Below are 24,790 nucleotides of genomic sequence, written 5' to 3' on the forward strand. Positions count from 1 at the left end.
ATCTCTCTCTACCTTCTTCCATCCTAACTGCCGACACTGGTCTCCATCTCCTCCATCTCTATGCCACTGCCTCTCTCCCTATGTCTCTCTCTCTCTCATCCCTTTCTCTTTTTCTCTATTGCATGTCACCTTTTCTTCCCTCCCAACTCCCCTACTTCCTGTCTCCCTATCTTTCTGGTCTCCACTAATCACACTGGATGCTATGCCTCCTAACCTCCAAACCAGATGAGCAACTTTCTAACTGCTAATGTAGTTTCTCTTTCTACCCTCAGCTCTTGCATGAAATCTATTTCTGCCAAAACCCTTGAAAACATAAAGAAAAGCAAGGAAATGCTGGAAACACTGCACCAGCCAGTCAGTCACTATTGGAAAAGCAAATCAGTTAACACTTCAGATGTAAATTCCTTCTGAACTTTTCCATTGTGTTTTTGGTCAACTCTGTTATCTCTGCTGTCCTTCCTCCGGTGAGCTCAATTGACCATGTTGCCTCTAAACTGTGCAAATTCTTGGCCGCAAAGCATGGTGGTGCAGGCTCGAAGGGCAGAATGGCCTACTCCTGCACCTATTGTCTATTCCAAAATATACAGTGCAGACCACTCACAAGATCCCCCATTTAGGATACTCCATGTGTGCAATATTGTGCATTCAAGCAACTGGTCACATACCATAAAAGCATTTAGAGGAATTATTGGTAAGATAAAGCTGCACATTTAAACATTGAATCCAGTCCAGTCAGTGTATGTTCTGTACTTAAATGATAATCCTAATCCTGTGTATCTATGCTACAGTCAGATTTTTTCACTAATTTAACTATGCAACTTATTCTTACATGTACCGAAATATGGGGGTTGATCAGATGTAGAGTAATTTCAAACATGCAAAGATAAAATTTGCATTTTTGTGTCATGCATTTCATGATCTTAGGATGTATCAATGTGCTTAATAGCTAATAATGTACTTCTGAGTACAGTCACTGTTGTAGGAAATAGATCTGTCAATTTGTGCATAGTAAGATCCCAAAAACTTGATGAATTACTTAATCAGCTGCTTTCTTTTAGCTTTGATGATTGAAGGATAAATATTGGCCATATAAAGCTCTCCTGTTTTTCTCTGAAGTATTGTACTGAATGGCAGATAAAGCTTTTTAATGACATATCTGAAAGACAGCACTTTATGACTTTGTATCCTTTCTGTCATAACCACCTACAAGTAATCTGTGTTGTCCTAAAAAAAAGTTTCAAATCAGCCTTTGTGTAGTTGGTTCCTCATAGCAGACAGCATACTGTGATGATGTATTAAATACTACACCAACATTCCTTCTGTTGTGAAGCTGACAACAGCACGTAATGTTTCCTTTGTGGACTTGCCAAGATCATTCTTCATGTCAGAATGTTGTCTTATATAGAAGAACTATATAAATGTAAGATGTTGTTATTGATTATGAATGTGATAATGGTTAAAGATTGTTCCTGTAGGAATGGCCATGGATATGGTACTGAGCTCAGCAGTGACTCCAGGTGGTTCTCAGTGGAACCGTGTTACTGTTTGTAATAGGGAGCAGTGGAAGGCAGGGAGAGGGGCTGGGAAGGGAGTCAGGGGGATGGAGAGGGAGGTTATTTGAAATTGGAGAACTCAATGTTGAGTTCTCTAGGCTGTAGGGTGTCCAAGTGGAAGATAAGATGTTGTTCCCCAATAGGAGCTGTGGTTTGTTTTCGCAATGGAGGAGGTCAAGGATGGTCATGTCAGAAAGGGAGTGGTTGGGGGAATTAAAATGGGCGGTGACTGGGCAGTCCGGTCAGCCTCTGTGGACGTTGCTGCAATGCTCGGTGAGCCATTCCCTAGGTTTACGTTCAGTCTCCCAAATGTAGAGAAGACCACATCAGGAACACCTGATGTAGTAAACTAGGTTGGAAGAGAGGCAGGTGAACCTCTGTCTCACCTGGAGACTGTTTGGGGCCCTGGATGGAGGTGAGAGGATTGGTGTACTGGCAGGTTTTCCAACTTTTCTGGTTGCAGGGGAAGGTATCTGGGGGTTCGGTGGTGTGAACCAATGGGTTGGAGAGAATGGTCCTTGCAGAAGGCAGAGAGGGGTGGCAGGGGAAGGTGTTCCTAGTGGTGCGATCTATTTGGAGTTGGCAGAAGTGCTTAAGGAAGATGCGTTGGATGTGGAGATTGGGTAGTAGGTGAGGACAAGGGGAACCCTGTCTTTATTGCATTGGGAGGGGTGGGGTTTAGAGCAGTGGAACGGGGAATGGAGGTGGTATGGTGGAAGGCTGTCTGGATGATGGAGGGAAGAAAAGCACATTATTCAAAATAGGTAGATATCTGGGACGCTCGCGAGCAGAATGTCTCCTCTGAGCAGATGTGGTGAAAGTGGAGGAATTGGGAGAATGAAATGGAGTTTTTGCAGGAAACTGAGCGGTGGAAGGTGTAGTCCAGGTAGTTATGGGAGTCTGTGGGTTTGTACTAGCCGACCGTCTGGAGACTTTCGCCGGAGATGGAAATGGTGAAATCAAGAAAGGGGAGGGAGATGTCTAAGATGGACCAAGTGAATTTGAGGGTGGGGTGGAAGTTGTGGGAGAAGTCGATGAACTGCTTCAGTTCAGCCTTGGTACAGGACGCTGCACCGATGCAGTAATCGATGTAACAGCGGAAGAGTTGGGGTACAGTGCCGATGTAGGTACTGAAGAGGCTGATATAGCTGATGAAGAGGCGGCAACTCCAAATAGACCCCACCACCAAGAACATCTTCCCATTCCCACTCCTCTCTGCCTTCCGCAAGGACCGTTCTTTCCGATAGTCCTTGGTTCATGTCACCCCCACTACCAAACCCCCAAGTATCTTCCCCTGCAACCAGAAAAGGTGCAAAACCTGCCGGTACACCACCCCCCTCACCTCCATCAAGGGCCCCAAACAGTCCTTTCAGGTGAGACAGAGTTTCGTCTGCTGCTATTCCAACCTAGTTTATTGTGTCAGGTGCTCCCAATGTGGTCTTCTCTACATCAGGGAGGCCGAACATAAATGTAGGGAACAGCTCACCGAGCATCGCAGCCGCGTCTTCAGGGGCCAATCGGACCTTCCAGTCACCGCCCATTTCAATTATCCCAACCACTATCTTTCCAATATGATCATCCTTAGCCTCCTCCATTGCTAAAACAAACCACAGCTATTATTGGAGGAACAACACCTTATCTTCCGCCTGGGTAGCCTACAGTCCGGTGGACTCAACATTGAGTACTCCAATTTCAAATAACCTCTCTTCTCATCCCCTGACTCCCTTCCCAGCCCTGGTGCTGCCTGGCTTGCTGTGTTCTTCCAGCTTCGTGCCTATCTACTTTGGATTCCAGCATCTGCAGTTTTTTTGTCTCTAACTGTAACACGGCAGAGAAAAATAATTAAAAACTGCAAATGATGGAGATGTAATTTTATAAGCAGGAAATACTGGAAATGTTCACAAATGATCAGTTTGGCTTTTAGGAAGAGATTTTTGCTCAAAACCTCAATACATTTTTGTTCCAGACATGGACATGAGAGTTGGATTTGAGGTTTGAAGTGAGAGGGACTACCTTTTGATATCAAGGTGACATTTGACTGAGTGTGGCATCAAAGAGCCCAAGCAAAATTGAAGTAAATGGGAGTGGGAGCACAGAGGAAATTTCTCTACTAGCTGAAGTCATACTTGGTTGTTAAAGGCCAATCACTGGCAACTTCAGGACATCTCTGCAGGAGTCTCTGTGGATAATGTTCTCGACCCATTGCCAACTGTTTCATCCATGACCATCCTTCGATTGTAAGGTCAGAAATAGAGATGTTCGCTTTAGGAACAATGACCAATTCCAACAGGGAATCTAAATGTGAAAAAAAATCTTAACACCTTTTCTCCTTACCATTGATTGACAAGCAATCTTTTTCTGGAGAAGACTCAGTCTGTACTTGACTGGGTTTGAGAACCTGATTGTCTGTTGATTTAACTATTAGCCTGTCTTTGATATGGTTTCAGAGTAGATCGTTGTATTGTTGAGATAAGTCCATGGTCACTTATTAGATTAACATATGTTCATAAGTTAAAAATAAAATTTTGCATTTTTAATGGCAGTTTTACTAGATTTTCAAATATTTGTTTTTATCAGGAGCTTAAAAGAATTATTACTATTATTTGGTTTGTGGGTGCTGCACAGGGAATACTAGGGGGAGATTATGGGGGATACAGGGAGGGCATTGAATGGATCTAAGAGGCGTGGGGCGGTGTGGGCTATTTGAAGGCATGAAAGGAGCAAATGATGATATGGATGATCTGAGGAGGTAACATGGTATGAGGTACATGGGGCCTTAAAACATAGTTGAGAGCAGGACTAATAGACAGGCTTGTTTCTGCACCTCCTTCCAGACTCGTAACAGAGCGTTCAAGATGCGTTGCAAGCCCAAGCCCTGTGAGAGATAATATAAGTTCCAGGCAAAGTCACAGATGGGTCATCTGTGCATTTTGGAAGGTGCCAAAGTGCATAAATCATGATTCCTGAACCCACATGAAAACCCAGGCCATCTCCTGCTACAGTGTTTTGAGTATATAACACAGCAGTGGATTCAACATAAAGTTTTTATTCAAGTGGCATAAGACATCTGTCTACAGTGTGTGCACCTCATTGTAGAGGTTATAAGACTACAGCAGACTAAGAGGGGCATTTGTACATGCTTGCATTCCAACCAAAAAACATAGGCCTAAAGCAAGTAAACAATGGAATAATTAAGTTGATTGTCCCTAGAGAAGACAGACTAATCCATTATAGCACTTCAGTTCTGCATGAACAGTATGAATTCTCACTCAATCAGAAAAGTTAAGTTCATACTAAGTAAAATAAATGTGAAGACAAAAGCCCTATTCACCTAATTATCAAAAATTTGTCTGAGGTTTATCTGACTTTCTGAAGCACCTTGAGATGTGCTCCAATTTGAAGATGCTGCATAAATATAATTATTGTTACCATGTCTCAATGTGAGGAGTATTATTATCCAGTCCAGATTTTGAAAAGAGAATTACGTGTTAGAAAGTATTAAATTCCAGTATTAGGTGTACTTGACAAGATGTTCACACTTACCCCTGACCACACTTAAAAACTGGATAGCAAAGGGTGCAGTCTATGTTGTGAGATTCCCTCAGACATTCTGAATGCCGAATTATGAGCACATCAAATCCAAAAACATGAAAACGTGGCAATTAGATTACAACAGATCTCTCATTCACCAGTAGTTACATACTAGAATTTCTAACCAACCTGATAATCTTGTGGATGAAACATGAAACCTAGAATTTTAAGAGAAAGTCTGAGTGCTTGCACTAACTAGTAGTTGTTGAATATGAAACCCATCCTGGCATGAAATGAGGTTATATTTATATGAAAGTATCACGCCAGAACCACAAGGATATTCTCTGGTGGTAAGTTTTTAAAATTCATTTGTGGGACATTGGCATTGCTGGTTGGTCAGCATTTATTGCCCATCCCAAGTTGCCCTTGAAAAGGTGATGGTGAGCTCCTTCTTGTAACTTTGCAGTCCACTCACTGTAGGTTGACCCACAATGTCATTTGGGAGGGATTTCCAGGATTTTAACCCAGTGACAGTGAAGGAATGTTGATATATTTCCAAGTCAGGTTGGTGAATGATTTGGAGGACAACTTGAAGGTGGTGGTGTTTCCATTTATCAGCTGCCCTTGTCTTTTTGTTAGGAAGTGATTGTGGGTTTGGAAGGTGCAATCTTTTGGGGAATTTCTGCAGTGTATCTTGCAAATAGTACACAATGCTACTACTGAGTGTTGGTGGGAGGAAATGGATGTTTGCAGGTGTGGTACCAATGAAGCAGGCTGCTTTGTCCTGGAAGGTGTCAAGCTGCACTCATCCAGCCAAGTGGGGTGTATTGTATCACATCCTAATTTGTGCCATATTGAAGATGAACAGGCTTTTGCGAGTCAGGGGGTGAGTTACTTGCTATTTATTCCTAGTTATTTATTCCTAGCCTCTAGCCTGCTCTTGTAGCCATTGTCTTTACATGACAAGTTCTGGTCAATGTTAAGTTGAAGGCCTAAACTTTGTTTTTCAACAGAAATTTTAATTTTATTTCAGTTCCTTGAGAAGCAGGACTGTGAGCGAATACACACCATGCGTAATGCTATGTGGGTTCATGCCAATCAACTCTCCCAGGGGTGTGTGAGCAGTGACGAGGTAAGAAGTTATGCAATCTCATCCAATTCAGATCCCTTCTTCTCTTTGTCTTTTATTTCATGCCTTTCTGAATGAAAATACAAAGGAGATGCTCCTTTAAAAGTAGTGTTGTTAAAATCTTTGCAGCAGATTTGATTTCACATGACTGTTTCCCTGGTTGGAAAGTATCCAGATGTGACAGTAAATAATGTGCCACCAAGATGATTACAGTACATTAACGTATTTTCAGCTTGCAATTCAGACTTTTTTTTTCTTTTGTTCCTCCTTCAACTTTCATTCTGCTTTATCCTTAGATGTACGAAGAAATACGAAAGGTGCTGGAACAGTGCAACATACAAAGAGATTTAGAATTCTTCATAGACTTAAAAAGGACCGGTGATACTGCACCAGGTAAAGCTGTTACCTTTAGCAGGAGACTGTGATACAACCAATAATACATAATGTGCATTCTGTACAGTTAGTTTTTATGAAAAGCTATTGTGTATGGTCAAGGATTAGTTTGTGTAGTACAGTCTTGTTGGTCCAAAGTGAACTTTTTGGTCCTATTCAGAGATTATTGAATGAGACCATCATTTTGGCTGTGGATGCAAGTTCATACCTCTCTTTTAGGCAGTGCCTTCTCCACAGAGAGTAAATGAAAACTGGAGATTCACCCCAATGTCTGGTCTTGCGCAGTAAGTGTAGATTGACATTGAAAGAAACCTGAAAGCAGATCTAAGAGCACTATGGTCTGAAATAGGGTTTGCATAAAAAAGCACTTCTGTGGTGCAAATAGGGATTGAAAATGTGGTAGGATCAGGTCAACACCCAGTTAAGTTTTATAGTGTAATGAACCCAGCTTATGCTAATACTGAACAAGTCAGACCCCAGAGTGAAACCATTTAAAGTGAGTTTACTTTTTGCAGTTGGGCATTGTATTGGGTAGTGCCAAAACATTTAAACAAGTTTGCTCAAAAGAGAAAAACAAAACCTAGGTGACTACTTACTCATAGCGTATCAGACTGCGTATGGCCTTAAGTGTCCTCACCAGTTGCACAGCTTAACAATTATTTCCTGCATGGTGCCTCCTCTACCTCTAGGAGAAAGTAAGGACTGCAGATGCTGGAGATCAGAGAATGTGTTGCTGGAAAAGCGCAGCATTCAAGGAGCAGGAGAATCGATGTTTCGGGCATGAGATTCCTGAAGAAGGGCTCATGCCCGAAACGTAGATACTCCTGTTCCTTGGATGCTGCCTGACCTGCTGCACTTTTCCAGCAACACATTTTCAGCCTCCTCTACCTCTATCTATCTTCTAATTCTCACCAACTGCTACCCCATATATACTCTTCAGTGACCACTGAACTCTTTTAAGTTCCCTAATGAAAATCTAACAACAAATTGGATTGTTCCTAGGCATTATTTAATGTAAATAATGATTTGGCATTGTCAAATGTAGCAATCCCTTTGAGTTGTGGCAGGATTCCGAAACCATTATAAGATAAATTGTAAGCTTAGTGAAAAGGCAAAAGGAAGTATTGAATAAGTCTAGGCAGCTACAAACTGATGAAGTCCTTGAGGAGTATATAGAAACTAAGAAGGAACTTAAATGCAGAATTAGGAAGGATGAAAGGAGCCATTAAATGTCTTTAGCAAACAGGGTCAAGGAAAATCCGTAGGCTTTTTATGAATATATTGGAATAAAGAGGATAGCAATGGCTAGACTAGTTGCACTCAAGGACAAAGGAGGGAAGTTATGCTTGGAGCCACAGGAAATGGGAGAGATCCTTAATGAGTACTCTGTATTGATACTCACCATGGAGAAGGACATGACTGATGTTGAGGTCAGGAATGAGTGTGTGAATGCTCTAGAGAATGTCAATATATTGAAGCAGGAAGTTTTGGGTATCCTAAATTGCATTAAGGTAGACAATTCCCTAGGGCCAGATGGGATCTAACCCAGGTTACTGCAAGAAGCAAGGGAAGAAATAGCTGGGGCATTAGCAGGTATTGTCACATTCACTTTGACCACAGGCAAGGTTCCAGAGGACTGGATATTAGCCAATGTTGCTTGCTTGTTTAACAAAGGAAGGAGGAATAATCCAGGAAATGATAGGCCAGTGAGCCTGACATCTGTGGTGGGGAAGCTCTTGGAGAAGATACTGAGGGATAAGATGTGTGCACATTTGGAAGAAAATGGACTAGTTAGTGACAGGCAGCATGGTTTTGTATGGGGAATGTCATGTCTCTCCAATATGTTTGAATTTTTTGAAGAGGTTACAGAGATAATTGATTAGGGAAGGGCTGTGGATATAGTTTATATGGACTTTAGTAAGGCATTTGATAAAGTTCCATATGGCAGATTGCTACAAAAACTAAAATCACATGGGATTCAGGGTGGGCTGGATAGATGGATACAAAACTAGCTTGGTCATGGAAAACGGAGGAAAGTGATGGAAGACTGCTTTTCAGAATGGAGACCAGTAACTAGTGGTGTTCCACAAGGATCAGTGTTAAGGCCTCTGTTGTTTGTAGTATAAATAAATGATCTGGAGTAAAATCTGGATGGCCTGATTACTAAGTTTTCAGATGACACGAAGATTAGTGGAATGGCTGAGAATACCAACAATTGTGAAAGGATACAACAGGAAGTAGATAGATTGGCAACTTTGGCACAGAAGTGACAGCTGGAGTTCAATCCAAACAAATGCAAGGTGATGCAATTTGGAGAACCAAATTTAGTTGTGAATTATACTGTAAATAGCAGAACCCTTAGGAACATTAACATACAGATAGATCTGGGTTCCCTAAATGTGGCGACACAGGTGGCCAAGGTGATTAAGAAGGCATATGGCATGCTTGCCTTCAGCGGCTGGGGCATGGAGTACAAGAGTTGGCAAATCATGTTGCAGCTATATAAAACCCTTGTGAGGCTGCATTTGGAGTATTGTGTGTAGTTTTGATCGCCACACTACCAGAAGGAAGTGGAAGCTTTGGAAAGAGTGCAGAGAAGGTTCTCCAGAATGTTGCCTGGTCTCAAGGGCATTGGCTATGAGAAAAGGTTAAAAAGACTAGGATTGTTTTCATTGGAAAGATGGTAGCTGAGAGGAGAACTGATAGAGGTGTACAAAATTATGAAAGGCATAGATAGGGTGGATACTCGGAGGTTTTTTCCCAGGGTTAAAGTTTCAATTACAAGGGAGCACAGGTTCAAGGTGAGAGGGGGAAAGTTTAAGCGAGATGTGCAAGGGAAGATTTTCACACAGAGAATGGTAGGAGCCTGGAATACTGCCAGAAGAGATGGTGGAAAACAGGCACTTTGGTGACATTTAAGAGGCATCTGAATGGTTACATAAATACGGAGGATTAGAGGTATACAGATGGAATAAGGGCAGGTATGTTTTTTAGTTTAGTTAGGGCATGATGATTGGTACAGGCTTGGAGAGCTGAAGGGCCTGTTCCTGAGCTGCACTCCTCTTCTTTTTTGTTCTATCTCTCCCCTGACTGCTACAATATTCAGTGTGGTACAGACTGCTTGCAAAAATACATAATCACAATACGACAGACAATACAACAGAAAAGGTTGCAATTAACTGGCTGTATTTTGTCCTTTGCTCTCCTTATTCAGCCCCCATCCCATATGAGAATTACTACAGTGGACAAAGAGGCTTGCCTCCCAGCCGGGCTCCAGTTGCCACGAGGTCAGTGCTATAAATATGCGAAGGACTTCATCATTCAGCATTACTTATACTCTGATCAGGTTCTTTCAGTCTGTTCCAGAGTCTATATTAGATCAGACTCTCGCTTCATAAATGAGATGTCTCAAACCTGGCAGCTTTGGTTATATTATGTATGGTACATAATCTGCTTTGAATTGAATATATATTTCTTGTTGTTTCCTGGGTCCTAACTTACACACTGAAACTGATTATGGTTTGGGAAAATACATTTCAGATGATGGTCAGTGATCAGTAATAGCAGGAGGTTGGTTTAGAATTGGTAAAGCTGGGAAATTGATAGAAGATCTATAATGGTGAGAAGATGGTCCAGAATGTAGCAAATAAAACCTTTACTGGAAGTTTGAGTAAAAGAACTATGAGTAATATGGTGTTGTAATACAAAAATCAAAGAACAGTACAGCACAGGACCCAGAACTTTGGCCTGCCAAGACTGCGTTGTCACACAATGCCTTTCTAAACCAAAAACCTTTTGCCTCTATGTGGTCGTATCTCTCTATACCCTGCCTATTCATGTATCTGTCAAGATGCCTTTGAAACGTTACTATTATATCTGCCTCCACCACCTCTTCTGGCAGTGTTTTCTAGGCACTCACCACCCTCTGTGTAAAATAAATCTTGTCTTGCACATTCTATAGGTATGTAAGGAATGAAAGAATGACTAGAGTAAGATTAGGGCCAATTTGTACGTGGAGTCAGAGGAGATAGGGGAAACGCTAAATCAACATTTTTGGTCAGTATTCACACTGGAAAAAGACAATGTTGTCGAGGAGAATTCTGAGAAACAGGCTATGAGACTAGATGGGATTGAGGTTCACAAGGAGGAGGTGTTAGCAATTTTGAGAAGTGTGAAAATAGATAAATCCAATGGGCCGGATGGGATTTATCCCAGGATTCTCTGGGAAACTAGGGAGGAGATTGCTTTGATCTTTAGGGTCGTCATTGTCTACAGGAAAAGGACCAAAAGACTGGAGGATAGCAAATGTTGTTCCCTTGTTCAAGAAGGTGAGTAGAGACAACCCTGAATTAGAGACCAGTGAGCCTTACCTTGGCTGTGGGTAAAGTGTTGGAAAAGGTTATAAGGGAGAGAATTTATAATCATCTCAATAGGAATAAGTTGATTAGGGATAGTCAGCACCATTTTGTGAAGGGTACGTCATGCCTCACAAACCTTATTAAGTTCTTTGAGAAGGTGACCAAACAGGTAAATGAGGGTAAAGCCGTTGATATGGTGGATATGGATTTCAGTAAAGTATTTAATAAGGTTCCCTATGGTGTTCATGTACTAGTTGCGCAAGGATCTGTTTTGGGTCCACTGCTGTTTGTCATTTTTATAAACTATCTGGATAAGGGCATAGAAGGATGAGTTAATAAATTTGTGGATGACACTAAGGTCAATGGAGTTGTGGATAGTGCCGAAGAATGTTGTAGGTTACAGAGGGACATAGATAAGCTTCAAAGTTGGGCTGAGAGGTGGCAAATGGAGTTTAATGCAGAAAAGTGTAAGATGATTCACTTTGGAAGGTGTAACAGAAGTGCAGAGTACTGGGCGAATGGTAAGATTCTTGGTAGTGTAGATGAGCAGGAAGAACTTGATGTGTATGTACATAGATCCCTCAAAGTTGCCACCCAGGTTGAATGGGCTGTTAAAAAGGCATATAATGTGTTAGTTTTTATTAATAGAGGGATCGAGTTTCAGAACCATGAGGTCATGCTGCAGCTATACAAAACACTTGGAGTACTGCGTGCAGATCTGGTCACCTCGTCATAGGAAGGATGTGGAAACTTTGGAAAGGGTTCAGAGGAGATTTACTAGGACATTGCCTGGTATGGAGGGAAAGTCTTGCGAGGAAAGGTTGAGGGACTTGAGGCTGTTTTTGATAGAAGAAGGTTGACAGGTGACTTAATTCAGACATACAAGATAATCAGAGGGTTAGACAGTGAGAGCCTTTTTCCTAGGATGGTGATGGCTAGCACAAGGGGGCTTAGCTTCAAATTGAGGGGTGATAGATACAGGACAGATGTCAGAGGTAGTTTTTTTACTCAAGAGAGTAGTAGGGGCATGGAATGCACTGCCTGCAACAGTTGTGGAGCCGCCAACTTTACAGGCATTTAAGTGGGCATTGAATAGGCATATGGACGAGAATGGAATAGTTTAGGTTAGATGGGCTTTGGATTGGTTTCACAGGGTGGTGCAACATTGAGGGCCAAAGGGCTTGTACTGTGCTGTAATATTCTATGTTCTATCTGCTTTAAATTTACCCCCTTTTACATATAAATCCTAGAAGTTGACATTGCTACCCTGGGAAAAAGAAAGGGTTTGGAGGGATATCAGCCGGTGGGACTAGATTGGGTTGGGATATCTAGTCGGCATGGATGAGCTTGGTCTAAGGGTCTGTTTCTGTGCTGTACATCTCTATGACTCTAACTATACATTCTATCCATGCCTCTCATAATTTTGTAAACTTCTATCAGGGTTTCTGTTATCCTTCAGCGTTCATGTAAAAATACACCATGTTTGTTCATTTTCTCCTCATAATACCCTCCAAATCTCTTTTGCACCCTTTCTAAAGATTCCACATCCTTCTGGTAGTGTGGTGACCAGAACTGTATACAATATTCCAAATGAGGGCCTAACTAAAGTTTGATACAGCTGCAACGTGTCTTGCCAATTTTTATACTCTATGCCCTGACCAATGAAAGCAAGCATGATTTATGCCTTCTTGACCACCTTATCCACTTTTGCCACTGTCACTTAGGTCCCTCTGTATGTTAATGCGACTAAGGTTTCTGTCATTTACTGTACATTTCCCTCCTGCATTAAATCTCCCTTGCATTTATCTGGTTGTACTCCATCTGCCATTTCTCTGCCCAAGTCTCCAGCCCGTTATACTGTGCTGTATCCTCTGGCAATCCTCTTCCACTATCTGCAGCTCCCCCAATCTTTCTGTCATCCACAGATTTGCAAATCAGACCACCTACATTCTGCCCCAAATTTTATATTTATATATATGTTACTAACAACAGCGGTTTCAGCACTCATTCTTGAAGAATACTACTGGTTCAGAGTCAAAAAAACACTCTTCCACTGCTCCTCACTATCTCCTATGACCAAGGCAGTTCTGTATCCATCTTAGCAGCTCACCATAGATCCGAAATAACTGCACCTTTTGTATCTATCTGTCATGAGGGACCTTGTCAAAAGCTTTATTAAGGTCCATGTAGTCTTCATTTCCTAATTTGGTCATGGTGAGATCTTACGAATTAAAGAATGTAACAATGAATTGACATATTTCGTTGTGTATGGATCAGTGGTGCTGGAAGAGCACAGCAATTCAGGCAGCATCCGAGGACCTCGGATACTGCCTGAATTGCTGTGCTCTTCCAGCACCACTGATCCAGAATCTGGTTTCCAGCATCTGCAGTCATTGTTTTTACCTCGTATATTTTGTTGTGTATTCCAGTTATATGGACTGAATATTTTTTGCTTATGGGAAAGAAATTACTCACAATCTTGCTTTTTTTTGACTTCAGGCGTATGCCTCTGCCAAACCCTGACAATTCAGCATGTAAGTAGCTATCTCCATGCATTATTAATAAATCATATTAAAGTTAAAGCAATTGAAGCCATTTTGGCATGCAGTTGATTCTCTGAACTGTTTTAAACCTCATGTTGTACTTTTTTTATTTGTTTTATGAAGCTAATGTTGAAGCTTTGGCCAATGTGTGGATGGTCATTGCTTTACATAGGAAGTATGTCATCAGTTAGGAACATAGGCCTGTTTCTTTATTCAATGTAACCTTGCCTGATCTGTGGTCTAACGCCATGTACCCGTCTTTGGTACATATTCCTTAATGCCTTTACTTAATAAAAAATTATCTATCTCAGATTTAAAACTAACAACTGATGGAGCATCAACTACCATTTGTGGAAGACAGTTCCAAACCTGTACCACCCTTTTTGTGTAGAAATGTTCCTAACATCTCTCCTGAACAAAAACGGAAAGATCTGCAGATTCTGAGAGTCAGAAACAAAAATAAAAATTGCTGGCAATTGCTTCTGAGGAAGAGTTACGTGACCCGTTTCTCTCCACAGATGCTACCAGACCTGCTGAACTTTTCCAGCAATTTCAATTTTTATCTCTCCTGAACAGCCAGGCCCTAATTCTCAGATTGTGCCCCCTAGTTCTAGAACCCCAACCAGTGGAAATAGCTTTTGATGTTGATCAAGTCACCCCTTAACTTTCTAAATTTTAGAGACAAAAGCCTAATTTGTATAATCTGTCCTTGTAACTTAATCCCTGAAGTCCAGCTAACATTCTTGTAAACCTATGTAGTAATCCCTCCATTACCAATATGTCCTTCCTAAGGTGTGGTCTCTAGATCTGCTTGCAATACACGGATTCCCTACATATTGGAAATGTTTGTAAAAGATAGGGAATAACAGAAAGATGACCACCAAATTTTCTGGCATGGATTGGAATGTCCTATCTGAAATCAGGCTTTTAAACAAAGGCAAACAGGTGCTTGTATCTGAAGCTCTTCACCAAGACATATTGTCAATTATACCTGGGGCATACAGGCATAAAATGAATAAGATGCCGAGCAAAAGAAATTATTTTTTGGTCAGATATCAACTACGTTTTTCAAAAAGATGCTGAGGATATCTGAGACACGCAAGAGGCACCAATGCAAAGAACCCCTACATACTCATAAGATGCCATTATACCCTTGGTCTGAAACTCCAATAGTTTTATTCACCATAAATGGTGACAATTTTCTCCTAGTCACTGTCTAATTTTGCAAGTTACTAATAATCAGAATAATTAAAGGATACCTTTTGTAGTATTTTGAGCATGTTTGTGAAGTAATAGATTTGGTCCTTATTAAATGCTTTGTGTATCTTCTTGAACAAGAGATGATTCAGTGTCTTCTTTGGTTATTCTCTTATTGCAGCTGAACCACAATATGCTACAGTTGGAGAAAATAATTACAGTTACATTCGACACCATTAGTCATGTAAGTTCTTCAAATGTTCTTGCTATCTCCTTACTTTTGCTCTCTTCCCAAGGTAATAACCATTGTTCCTGGTCTTTTTAATCCATGAGTCTACTTAGCAGATTGCTGATGCTTATTATTTAATGAGGATATCAGCTGAGATAAATTCTATCTCATCGATACTTACCAGCAAGAGTCTTTGGATAAAGGTCAAGCATGGGTCTAGAACAGAATCTGAGGAAATCCACCAGCAATGTTATTTAATACATTAAGCTACATGTAGTTAAGTGAGAATTGAGATGTGACTACCAATTCATTGTTGATTAATGGATAATGTTGCATTCAAATAAGAAAAATGCACTATCTTTTTCCTAGTCCCACCACTCCATGGATCACAATATGAATTCAGTTGTTCATCCAGTTCTGATTAGGCCACTGCTTGCTTTCTTTGTCTTAGAATAACAAAATCCATCTGCTAATCTTCTTTTGTAAACATAAAGCATTGATTTATTATGAAATGAAATTTATTCTACAAAGATGCAGAATTTCATGAAAATATAAATGTTTACCCTCTAAATAGTCCAGACTGCACACAGACACATACATACACATGCAGACAAACACGATGTAAAGGGAAAAAAAAAACAGATTTCTATCTCTGCAGAGATTCACTTTGAGGGAAGAATAGCATTTAGCCAATATTGGTTTTGTTCTTGATAAAAATAAATGGATAATGTGTGGAAGGTTCAGATGGCAGATCTAGTGTTCTGGCACACATAAAGATTTGTTTGAATGTTGTTAGGTACATGTATACACTGCTTAGAGGTAGTGAGGGCTGTGGATGCTGGAAAGTCAGAGTCAATAAAGTGTGGAGCTGGAAAAAGAAGGGTAAGCAACATCAGAGGAGCAGGAAAGTTAATGTTTCAGGTCCAAGACTGTGCAGTCCTGATGAAACACATATATATATAAGCCCCTCAAGCCTGCTTTGCTAGTGAATAAGATGTGGCTGATTTGATTACTCCACCTTAGCCTAAAGACAATAATCTTTCAGCTCCCCCTGTTGCTTATCAAGAATCTATCCACCTGTGCCTTAAAGATATTCGAGGCTCTGCATCCACTTTTGAGGAAAAGAGTTTCAAAATTCTCAACCTTCTGAGAAAAATCATTCTCCTTATTTCTGTCTTAAATGGGGCAACCTTTTGTTTGGAAACTGTGACCACTAGTTCTAGATTCTCCTATGAATGGAAACATCCTCTCCATATTTATCCTGCCAAGTCTGTTCTAAACTCCAGTTGATACAAACCCAGCTTTTCCAATCTTTCCTCATAGATCAACTTGTACACTTGAGTATTAGTCTAGTAAACCTTCCTCTGCAGTGCTTTCAATACTCTTGCATCCTTCTTTGATGTAAGAGACCAATACTGTATAGTCTTCCAGCTGTGGTCTCCCCAATGGTCTGTGTTTCTGAACATAACCTCTTCACAATAAACCATAATATTATATTAACTGTCTAATTCCTCGTTGTAGATGCAGACTAATCTTTTACAATTCACATACTGTGACAGCACAGATAACTGCATACATAAAGTACATTTACTTGGAATATGTAGAAGAAAGTTATAAACAGTGCATGTGATCACAAAAGTGCTGCTGCAGCCAGACCTGTGGCTATTATATACTTTAAAGAATTAAAATTGGATCTCAAAGATTTGTTCTAATATTACTGATTATATATAGAGGATTTTTTTTCTTTGCTCCTCCCCTGTTTAAAGTATTGTGAGCTATCTAAAATGGACTTTGTTATCTCCTTGTTATTTCTTGGAACTTGCTGGGTGCAGATGGCAGACATGTTCAAATTACTTCATTGAATGTAACATGCTTGGGGATCCTGAGGTCATGAAAGGTATAATGTAAATGCAGGCTTCTCCTTCTGAGATCAATCTGTCTGTTATTGTATCAGTTTGTTCTGTAGGAACCAGCAGTCAAGAGAACACTAACATTCACAGGACAGACAGTTCCTAGGGGTTGCAATTGAGTTTTACTGCTGATTGCTCCAAAATGTTAGGACCATTCAATATTTCCTAGAGATAATGGAGGACCTGTTGCAAGGTTTTCAATAGGTCACACAAAGTAGTTCAAAGGTCACTCAAAACAGTTCCTGGGTCACAATTTGTTTGTGTTGTCCAACAGGTAAAGACAGAAGCAAGCTCCATGTCAAAAAAAACAGTAAAGTTGCACTGTTGAGAAAGCAACTGAACTACACTGTATAGTTGAGAACTCTGTGAAGTTTAGGACAGTTGGAATGTCTCTGATGTTACAACTCGGGAAGAGATTTTAGGAGTTATTGGGTTGGTAAATGTTGAAGTTGGAGCTCTGGAAAGATCATGGGAGCTGCAGGGGATCCACGGAAATTGCATGCCACAAAAAATTCAACTAATAATTCAGTATAGTTGTAAGAGAAGATGTAGAAAACATAAGCAGTTTCAACTGTGAGCAACTGAGCCTGATTAGAACTCAGGGCAGTACTGGCTCAGTGAAGCTTGCTGTTTTGTAAAAGGTGTTCATGTGTGTTGGATTGCAGTTTCCCAGAATTCAGGACACGGTTGTTCCAGGAAAGGAAGGTGAATCTTTCGTTAAGGCTATCCTTTTTAGAATATTTCTTGAGGGAGTTTTTAAAAGCGTAGAGTCCTAACTCTTTATAAAGTTTTCATGAGATTTCAATTACTCTCAGTGTCACTAATGTTTGGAGGGCTGTGTGTTATGTGGTATATTTGACTATAGTTTGACTGTTGTCCATATTTTAGATCAGAGTGGTGCTGGAAAAGCACAGCAGGTCAGGCAGCATCTGACGAGCAGGAAAATCGACATTTCGGACAAAATTCCTTCATCTATTCCTTTTCCAGCACCACTCTGATCTAAACTCTGGTTTCCAGCATCTGCAGTCCTCACTTTTGCTGTGTTGTCCATGTTTGCCTTGTGTTAGGTTTGAGATGTTAAAATATAAGTCATATCTTTGCATATTTATTTAAGTTTTTTATTTGTAATGAACTTGTTATTCTTTGTTGACTAAAGAAACCTGGCTGACTTGTTTCTAATAATAAATGAGATTCAGTCTTAAACCTATGGAATTGGCTATATCATCCACTCTTGTTAAATTCAAAATTTGTTGTGACATGTGGAGGAATGGGACTAGAAAATAACTTACGCCCCCAAACTCACCTCAGTCATAACATTTCTTTCCAATTGTCAGTGAAATGACTTGTTTAGATCATCTTCTGCACCTAAACCATTTCAAGCCCAGATGTGAATGCTTTTTTATTATCTTGCCAGATGCACTGAAATCTAATGCTTAAGTATTTGATAAAAATCTTTGCTTTGCATCTTTTTAAGGAAATGCTTGTTGGAGCTTTGAGTATCCATCTACTACTGCAAGCTGTAATATGTTAATTTACACTTAGCAATTTATTTACAATTATCTTATGATCTTGGAACTTACTTTGAGATTCATTCCATCTTTTCATAGTACAGTCACTTGGGGTATTATGAAAGAAAGTGAGGACTGCAGATGCTGGAGATCAGAGTTGAAGAGTGTGGCACTGGAAAAGCACAGCAGGTCAGGTGGCATCCAAGGAGCAGGAGAGTTAACGTCTTGGGCATAAGCTCTTCATCAGGAATGTGAAGGGCTTATGCCCAAAATATCGACTCTCCTGCTGCTCGGATGCTACCTGACCTGCTGTGCTTTTCCAGTGCCACATTTTTCAATTTGGGTTATTAGCACAGTGTCTTTATGTTACAAGGACATACAGACACCAGAGAAAGAGACACTAAACTAAAAGGATATACCTATCAGAAAACAGTAAACAGTCTGTATTTGTTTTCCCTAGAAATTAGAATAGTGAAGGCTAAACTGATGGAGGTCAAGGCTACGACATGGTTTTTAAGGGTAGATGTGGAAAAGGTGTTTCCATTTGCTCAAGTTTATGTAGGGTGGGAGGCCAGTCAGGAGGGCATTGGAGAGTCTAGTGCGGAGCTAAGAAAACGTAAGTTTATAATTTGATAGTACAGAGATCAAGTACTAATGAAAAGCAAAACACACTTCGTTAAAATGTTTATCTTGTATTCATCAGGATAATTTGCAAGAATAACAATGAAGGGGAAAGAAGATCTGTTTTAGATTAGAGTGCTGATGTTGGCAAGTAGACTCTGCTAGAAGCCTTGACATGGAGATTGCAACCATTAATGATAATTAACATTAATTGCTAGAGTGTTTTGGTTTCTAAACCAGGCGGGTTAACCCCAATCTGCCAGGGCATTGCCCTGCAAAATGTGCCAGTTTACGGCTGTCACCTATTTGACAAAATCCACAAAATGGATCCTTTCTCAGTAACATTAAAATGTTAGCTATTGTGTCTGCAAATTTAGGAAATATCAAGGAATCTATTAAAATTTGCAAGCAATTCCAGGGAATGCACCAATATTTGAATTGCCATCGAGTCCAACATTTACACAAGAAATAGGAGCAGGATTACACCATATGCCCCAACAAGCTGGCTCCAGCATTCAATACGATTTTGGCTGATCTTCAGCTTCACTCCACTTCCCTGCCCAATCCCCATTTCATTTGATTCCTAGAGATATCAAAAATCTGTTTCTCTGAGTCTTAGGTATATTCAATATGACCCAAACATGCTCTTCTTGGGTAGAGAATTCCATAGATTGACAATCCATTCAGTGAAGAAACTTCTCCTTTTCTTCAACCATTTAAACAATTTTCTGTCCTTTCGGAGACTGCTTCCCCATGGTCTAGATTCATGGGGAAAATGAACCCTCACTCAACGAACTCTGACAAACCCCTTTGAAATCTTGAATGTTTTTGTTATGTCCAGATCCAGGCAATGTTCCAGAAAGAACACCCTGAACTGTTCAGCTAACGATTAAGGAGGGATAAACTGGCTCCCCTCTTTATTCACACACCCACTCGCTTAGTTGCAAGAAGATGAATCTTAAAGGATCCCTTCCCTTGTGGATACCTTTCTCCCAGACCTAAAAGAAATTTATACTTTAAAAGGAGCCAATTTGAGCAGGAGTTCTTGAGTTAATGAAGAATGAACTTATTAATTTCTAAATGCAAGAATAATTTGTAATATGACACATATGCATGCAGATTAGAAATGTCTGTAAAGCATGTAAGGCAATATTTTTCACTGTTATGTACCAGCCAGATCCCCTCAAAACATTTCAACAAGGTAGCCCAGACCCTAACTTTTGTAATTGTTTTAGCAAGTGTAGAGTGGCTATTCCAGGAGTGATGCAGCTGGTCCAGTTTTAAGCATAAAGGAATTTATTTACAGACTACTGAATGAAACATGAACAAAAGAGAACAGAATTCAGAATAACAACCTATCTGAAAACCCAATTGACTCTATCACAACTTAATGATGCTACTCCAAATACTTGCAACATCCCCTTGGCAATAAAAGGTAAAAGCAAACTCAGGTTCTTAAAGGAGAGATGTCAGAGAGAGAGACAGGATCAGCATGGAACTGCTTCTTTGGGTCCCCAGCAGTTTCTGTGGATTCCCAGCTAAAACTTGACCAGCAGCTGCAAACAAAACAGCTTGCTAAAACCAAACCGAGGAGCAGGAGAATCAACATTTCGGACAAAAGTCTTTCATCATCAAAGCACCTGCTCTGTTTTTTCCAGCACCACACTCTTGACACTAATCTCCAGCATCTACAGTCCTCATTTTCTCCTAAAACCAAACCAAACCAAACCATGAACTAGGAGAGTTGAAGAGTGTGGTGCTGGAAAAGCACAGCCCATCAGGCAGCATCCCAGGAGCAGGAAAATGGATGTTTCAGGCATAAGCCCTTTGTCTATAACTGGTACTCCCTTTCATTGTATAAGTGTTTTAAAAATATGCTTAAAAGCTTTTTCAAGTAGATACCTCCATAGTGGGACCTCTGCCTTTCTGACCCCTCTGAAAAAAAGGGCAACATAACCTTGTTAAAGGAGCAGCATCATCACATCTCTGTATCTGGTGCACGTGACAGGAATAAATCAAATCAAATATAAAAAGAGGTGCATTCAAAAGGATAAAAGTTTTTTAAAAAACATACATGCATCAGTTTTGATGAGCAGATAGCTGAACATTGCAGTGGAGGTTATCGGTCATGATGCTGGTAGTAGTTTAACAGTCTGTTTCATGATCCTTAGTTTTGCAGATTGGTTAATAGTCTGAAGTTCTGATTTTTTTAAACTGTGATTCCAGCATTCATGATGAAAGAGAATCCTTTTGTTATCCTGTTGACTTGTTTGCAGCACAGAGAGTGAAGAAGGGTGCAATTCAAGGTTTACTAAGGGATATTTCTTTGACTGTGACCTTCAGAGCAGCCTAACGCTCAAACCCATGCACACAAAAGCCTTTAGTCCCAGTAGCAACTCTACTACAGTTGAAACTGGCTTTTTTTTAACCCTGATCTTGCGTGTTCTTCAAAGGGGAAAAATGCAAAATGAATCTGCATTTTGGGACAAATCTGTAGGGATGGCTTGTTGTTGAGTAGGAGGCATCAGTCCCTCGTTACCTTTGTAGAGACAAGAAATCACAGTCCAGTCTGTATTGACTTGCTTCTCACTCAAACGTTTTGAAGTGCTATTGTGTGAAATTCCCTTGTCAGCCACACATGTAATGTTCTGTGGAACGCTCTTCAGATAGTCACTTAATTTGCATCAGCATCCATTTTCAGCTGTAACAGCCCTCTTTTTTAAAAAAAAACTTTAGAATTACAAGTTAAAAATGTTCACAGTACTTTGGGGGTTCTCACTCGTGGTCATGCCAGTTTCAATAAGGTCCACTCTCATTCTTCTAAACTCCAGACCTTAAAGGCCCAATTTATTCCATCTCTCATCATAGGACAATCTATTAGCTCAGGACACAGTTGAATGAAATTCAAACAGAGAAAGAGACCAGTCACTCCAACCAGTCTATAATGTTGTTCATGATGCACACAAGACTCCCCTGAATTTACTGCATCTCTTATCAGTATTGCCTTTTCTCACTTCATCCCTTGTGTTTTTATTCTTTGAATTCAGTTAACTTCCAGTATCACCACAGGCAAATCTATCAACCAGTTAAAACTCAGAAATTTGCAGATTATTCCTCCTAGAATCAAATTAAACATAGATTACTGGTGTAACATTATGAGTTATTGATGAAACACCCTAACCTCTTGTTTTCTACAGATTGGAGCTCAAGTCTTGGCAGCAAAAACGCCATTGGAAACTCTGCAACATTGGGATAGTGGATATTTTATTCACTGAGGGAATGGAAGGTCATTTGAAGACAGTGGTTTATGTGTCAACCTCATGGATTTTAACTGTTGCTGCCAGAATTTATATATTTACATTTCTACATTTCTCAGTTACAATGTCACATCAATGATATCAAATTCTGATGAGATGCTAATCAGTACTTGGATGGAGTTCAGATTTGAATATTAAATTCAACCTTTCACCATGACGCACCTTAAGGCTAACTGTATAAAGACCTGTTTGCTTGAGACTAAGCTCATTAAGTTTGAATAACTGAAGTATGTAAACAAGAGGGAGCTAACCACGTCTCCAATTTGTGATGCTGGTGGGTCTCTGGTGGAGTAGGGGTAATGGTATCAAAACTGATCTCCTCCTTTGTGGGTTAAGAAGAGGAACTTCAGCCACAGTTGCCCATCAACTGTTGAATAGTCTTGCCAAGATTTGCTGCCAGGTTTGTTTATTCAGACCGCCCATGGAACCACACACAAATGGTGAGGAAAGAGGCAAGCTAAAAGAAGAATAAAAATTAAAAATATGCTATTCTCTACTTTATGAATGCTGGAACTGACTGTGGCTAAATTCCTTTTTATGACAAAAAAACAATATTACATAATCCCAGTCTATCCATGTCCAAATAGATGCATTAATAACAGTAATAACAGTCTGGGTAGTCCCATTAATAATCAGCCAAGGTTATTTAGAGGCAACTATCAATTTACAAAACAGTAATTAAAATATTCATACTGCAGGTGTTCTCAATGAACCTAGTGTGGTCAATTCCATTGTTGCAGTTGTGTGATTTAAGCTGTAAGGTCTGCTTGGATTTTTTATACTCAGTTCCATTGGTGTCAACTAATTTCATCTTGGAGGGTGTTTGGGGAGGATACATTATGATATTTCATATTCCTCCTTTCACTCACCAGATAGCACCCTGAATGGGAACTTAATTTTCATCTCTCTATCAGTGTCACTTTACAACTGCCAGCTATGAGAGTGATCACAGAGAGACCCTTCCTATTTTTAAGGAAGCTAAGGGGATTGATGAGGTATTTGGGAATCGTTGTTATGATCACTCATCTGCTGCTCATTTCACAATCCTTCACTCTAGTTGAAGAGATGTTTGCCTTGTTTAATCTGATCCCAGGTGCCATTCATTTCCATCTTGCATTCCAGTAACTCCCAATGCAAAATATTTGTCTACTTTCAATGGGTAAAGGCATGTCTAATGAATGTTGGAGATTATTCAATGGCTTGGCATTGCAGTTTTTGACCCTGATGTATTTATATGTCAGGTGAAATTGTGTGCAATATAACATCATTTCCCATGTAGATTAATTTTTTAAATGTCACATTCTTATTGTTATGTTATTGATAATTTGATAAAGAGTGGCTGTTTTTATGTTTTGGATGGCTGGAACAATCACTACTTATTTTTTGCAGCAAAATAACTTTTCAACAATTTGAAAATCTGTAAATGCCTACCTGTATAACATTATGCTGCAATGGACTCTCTCTCCATTGCAGGGTGAGATATTTTTTACCCCATTGCAGGTAAGCCAGTTTAAAATAAAAATGAGGTGAATTCTGAGCTCAGTGGTAGGAATTCTGGGCACTTGGTGATTTGGAGTCACAAAATGGTGGCCGAGCAGAAGGAGGCCATGTGGCTTGTCATGTCTGTGCCAACTTTCATGGGAACAATTCAGTTAGAGTGACTATCTGTCTTCTCCCCATGGTCTTACACATTCATCCTTTCAAAATAACAGTCCAGTTTTCTCTGGAATGAACCTGTTTCCACTGCATGACTGCGAATTCCACACTGAAGAAGCTTCAAGAATTAAGGCCAGTGCCTCTGCAATTTCCACTTGCACTTGTCTCGGTATGTTGGATGCAGCCCATTTGGTCCTAGTGTTTATCATCTTTAAGAAACAGGAGAGGGTGTAAACCATTCGGCCCCCATCAAGCCTGACTGTTGTTCAACAAGTTTATGACTGATCTGCCCCAGGCTTCTAATCCTCTTTTGTACCAGCTCAGCACAGCTGTCAGTGCCTTGATATTTCAAAATAAGAACCAACATTTTCAACTCTGATGTGAAACTCTGCTTCATTGTTTTCAATGTCAAGACTCTCTTGTTCATTTTAATAGCACCTGAAAGAATAAAACCCCCCTCATTTTCTGAGTAGAAATACCATCCAGTAACTCCTTAGACAAGCAAGAGGCTGAAAGAACACGGCAAACCAGGCAGCATCAGAAAGTGGAGAAGTCGGTGTTTCGGGTGTAACCCTTCATCAGGACTGGGAGTTGGTGGAGGGGGAGGTGCAGATAAAGGTGGTGGCGAGGCAGGGTGGTGAAGTGGGGATAGGGGAAGACAGATAGAGGGTTGATCAATGGCAGGAATAAATCCAGTTGGATGGCAGGGAGCAGTGGAAGGGAAGAGGAAGGGTTGGGAAGAGAGGTTATTTGAAATTTAAGAACTCAATGTTGAGTCTTCTGGGCTGTAGGCTGCCCAGGTGGAAGATGAGATGTTGTTCCTCCAATTTGTGCTGTGGTTCATT

The 24,790-nt window shown here is 40.3% G+C and overlaps 1 protein-coding gene across 2 annotated transcripts in view; it reads left to right on the plus strand.

The window, feature by feature from the left end:
• The window catches only part of pstpip2 (proline-serine-threonine phosphatase interacting protein 2), a 135,016-nt gene extending 111,370 nt beyond the window's left edge, over positions 1 to 23,646 (plus strand). For both annotated transcript variants that reach the window (XM_043713091.2, XM_043713006.2), the window contains exons 10-15: positions 6,118 to 6,216; positions 6,510 to 6,606; positions 9,821 to 9,893; positions 13,464 to 13,498; positions 14,886 to 14,948; positions 22,170 to 23,646. In XM_043713091.2, the coding sequence (XP_043569026.2) occupies positions 6,118 to 6,216; positions 6,510 to 6,606; positions 9,821 to 9,893; positions 13,464 to 13,498; positions 14,886 to 14,944 (363 nt within the window). In that variant the 3' untranslated portion in view covers positions 14,945 to 14,948; positions 22,170 to 23,646. The remainder of the gene's footprint in view (positions 1 to 6,117; positions 6,217 to 6,509; positions 6,607 to 9,820; positions 9,894 to 13,463; positions 13,499 to 14,885; positions 14,949 to 22,169) is intronic.
• Positions 23,647 to 24,790: the final 1,144 nt, after the last annotated feature.

Source organism: Chiloscyllium plagiosum, unplaced genomic scaffold, assembly GCF_037043375.1.
Source record: "Chiloscyllium plagiosum isolate Xiang-an unplaced genomic scaffold, Cpla_swu_hap1 HiC_scaffold_1, whole genome shotgun sequence".
Classification (NCBI taxonomy): domain Eukaryota; kingdom Metazoa; phylum Chordata; class Chondrichthyes; order Orectolobiformes; family Hemiscylliidae; genus Chiloscyllium; species Chiloscyllium plagiosum.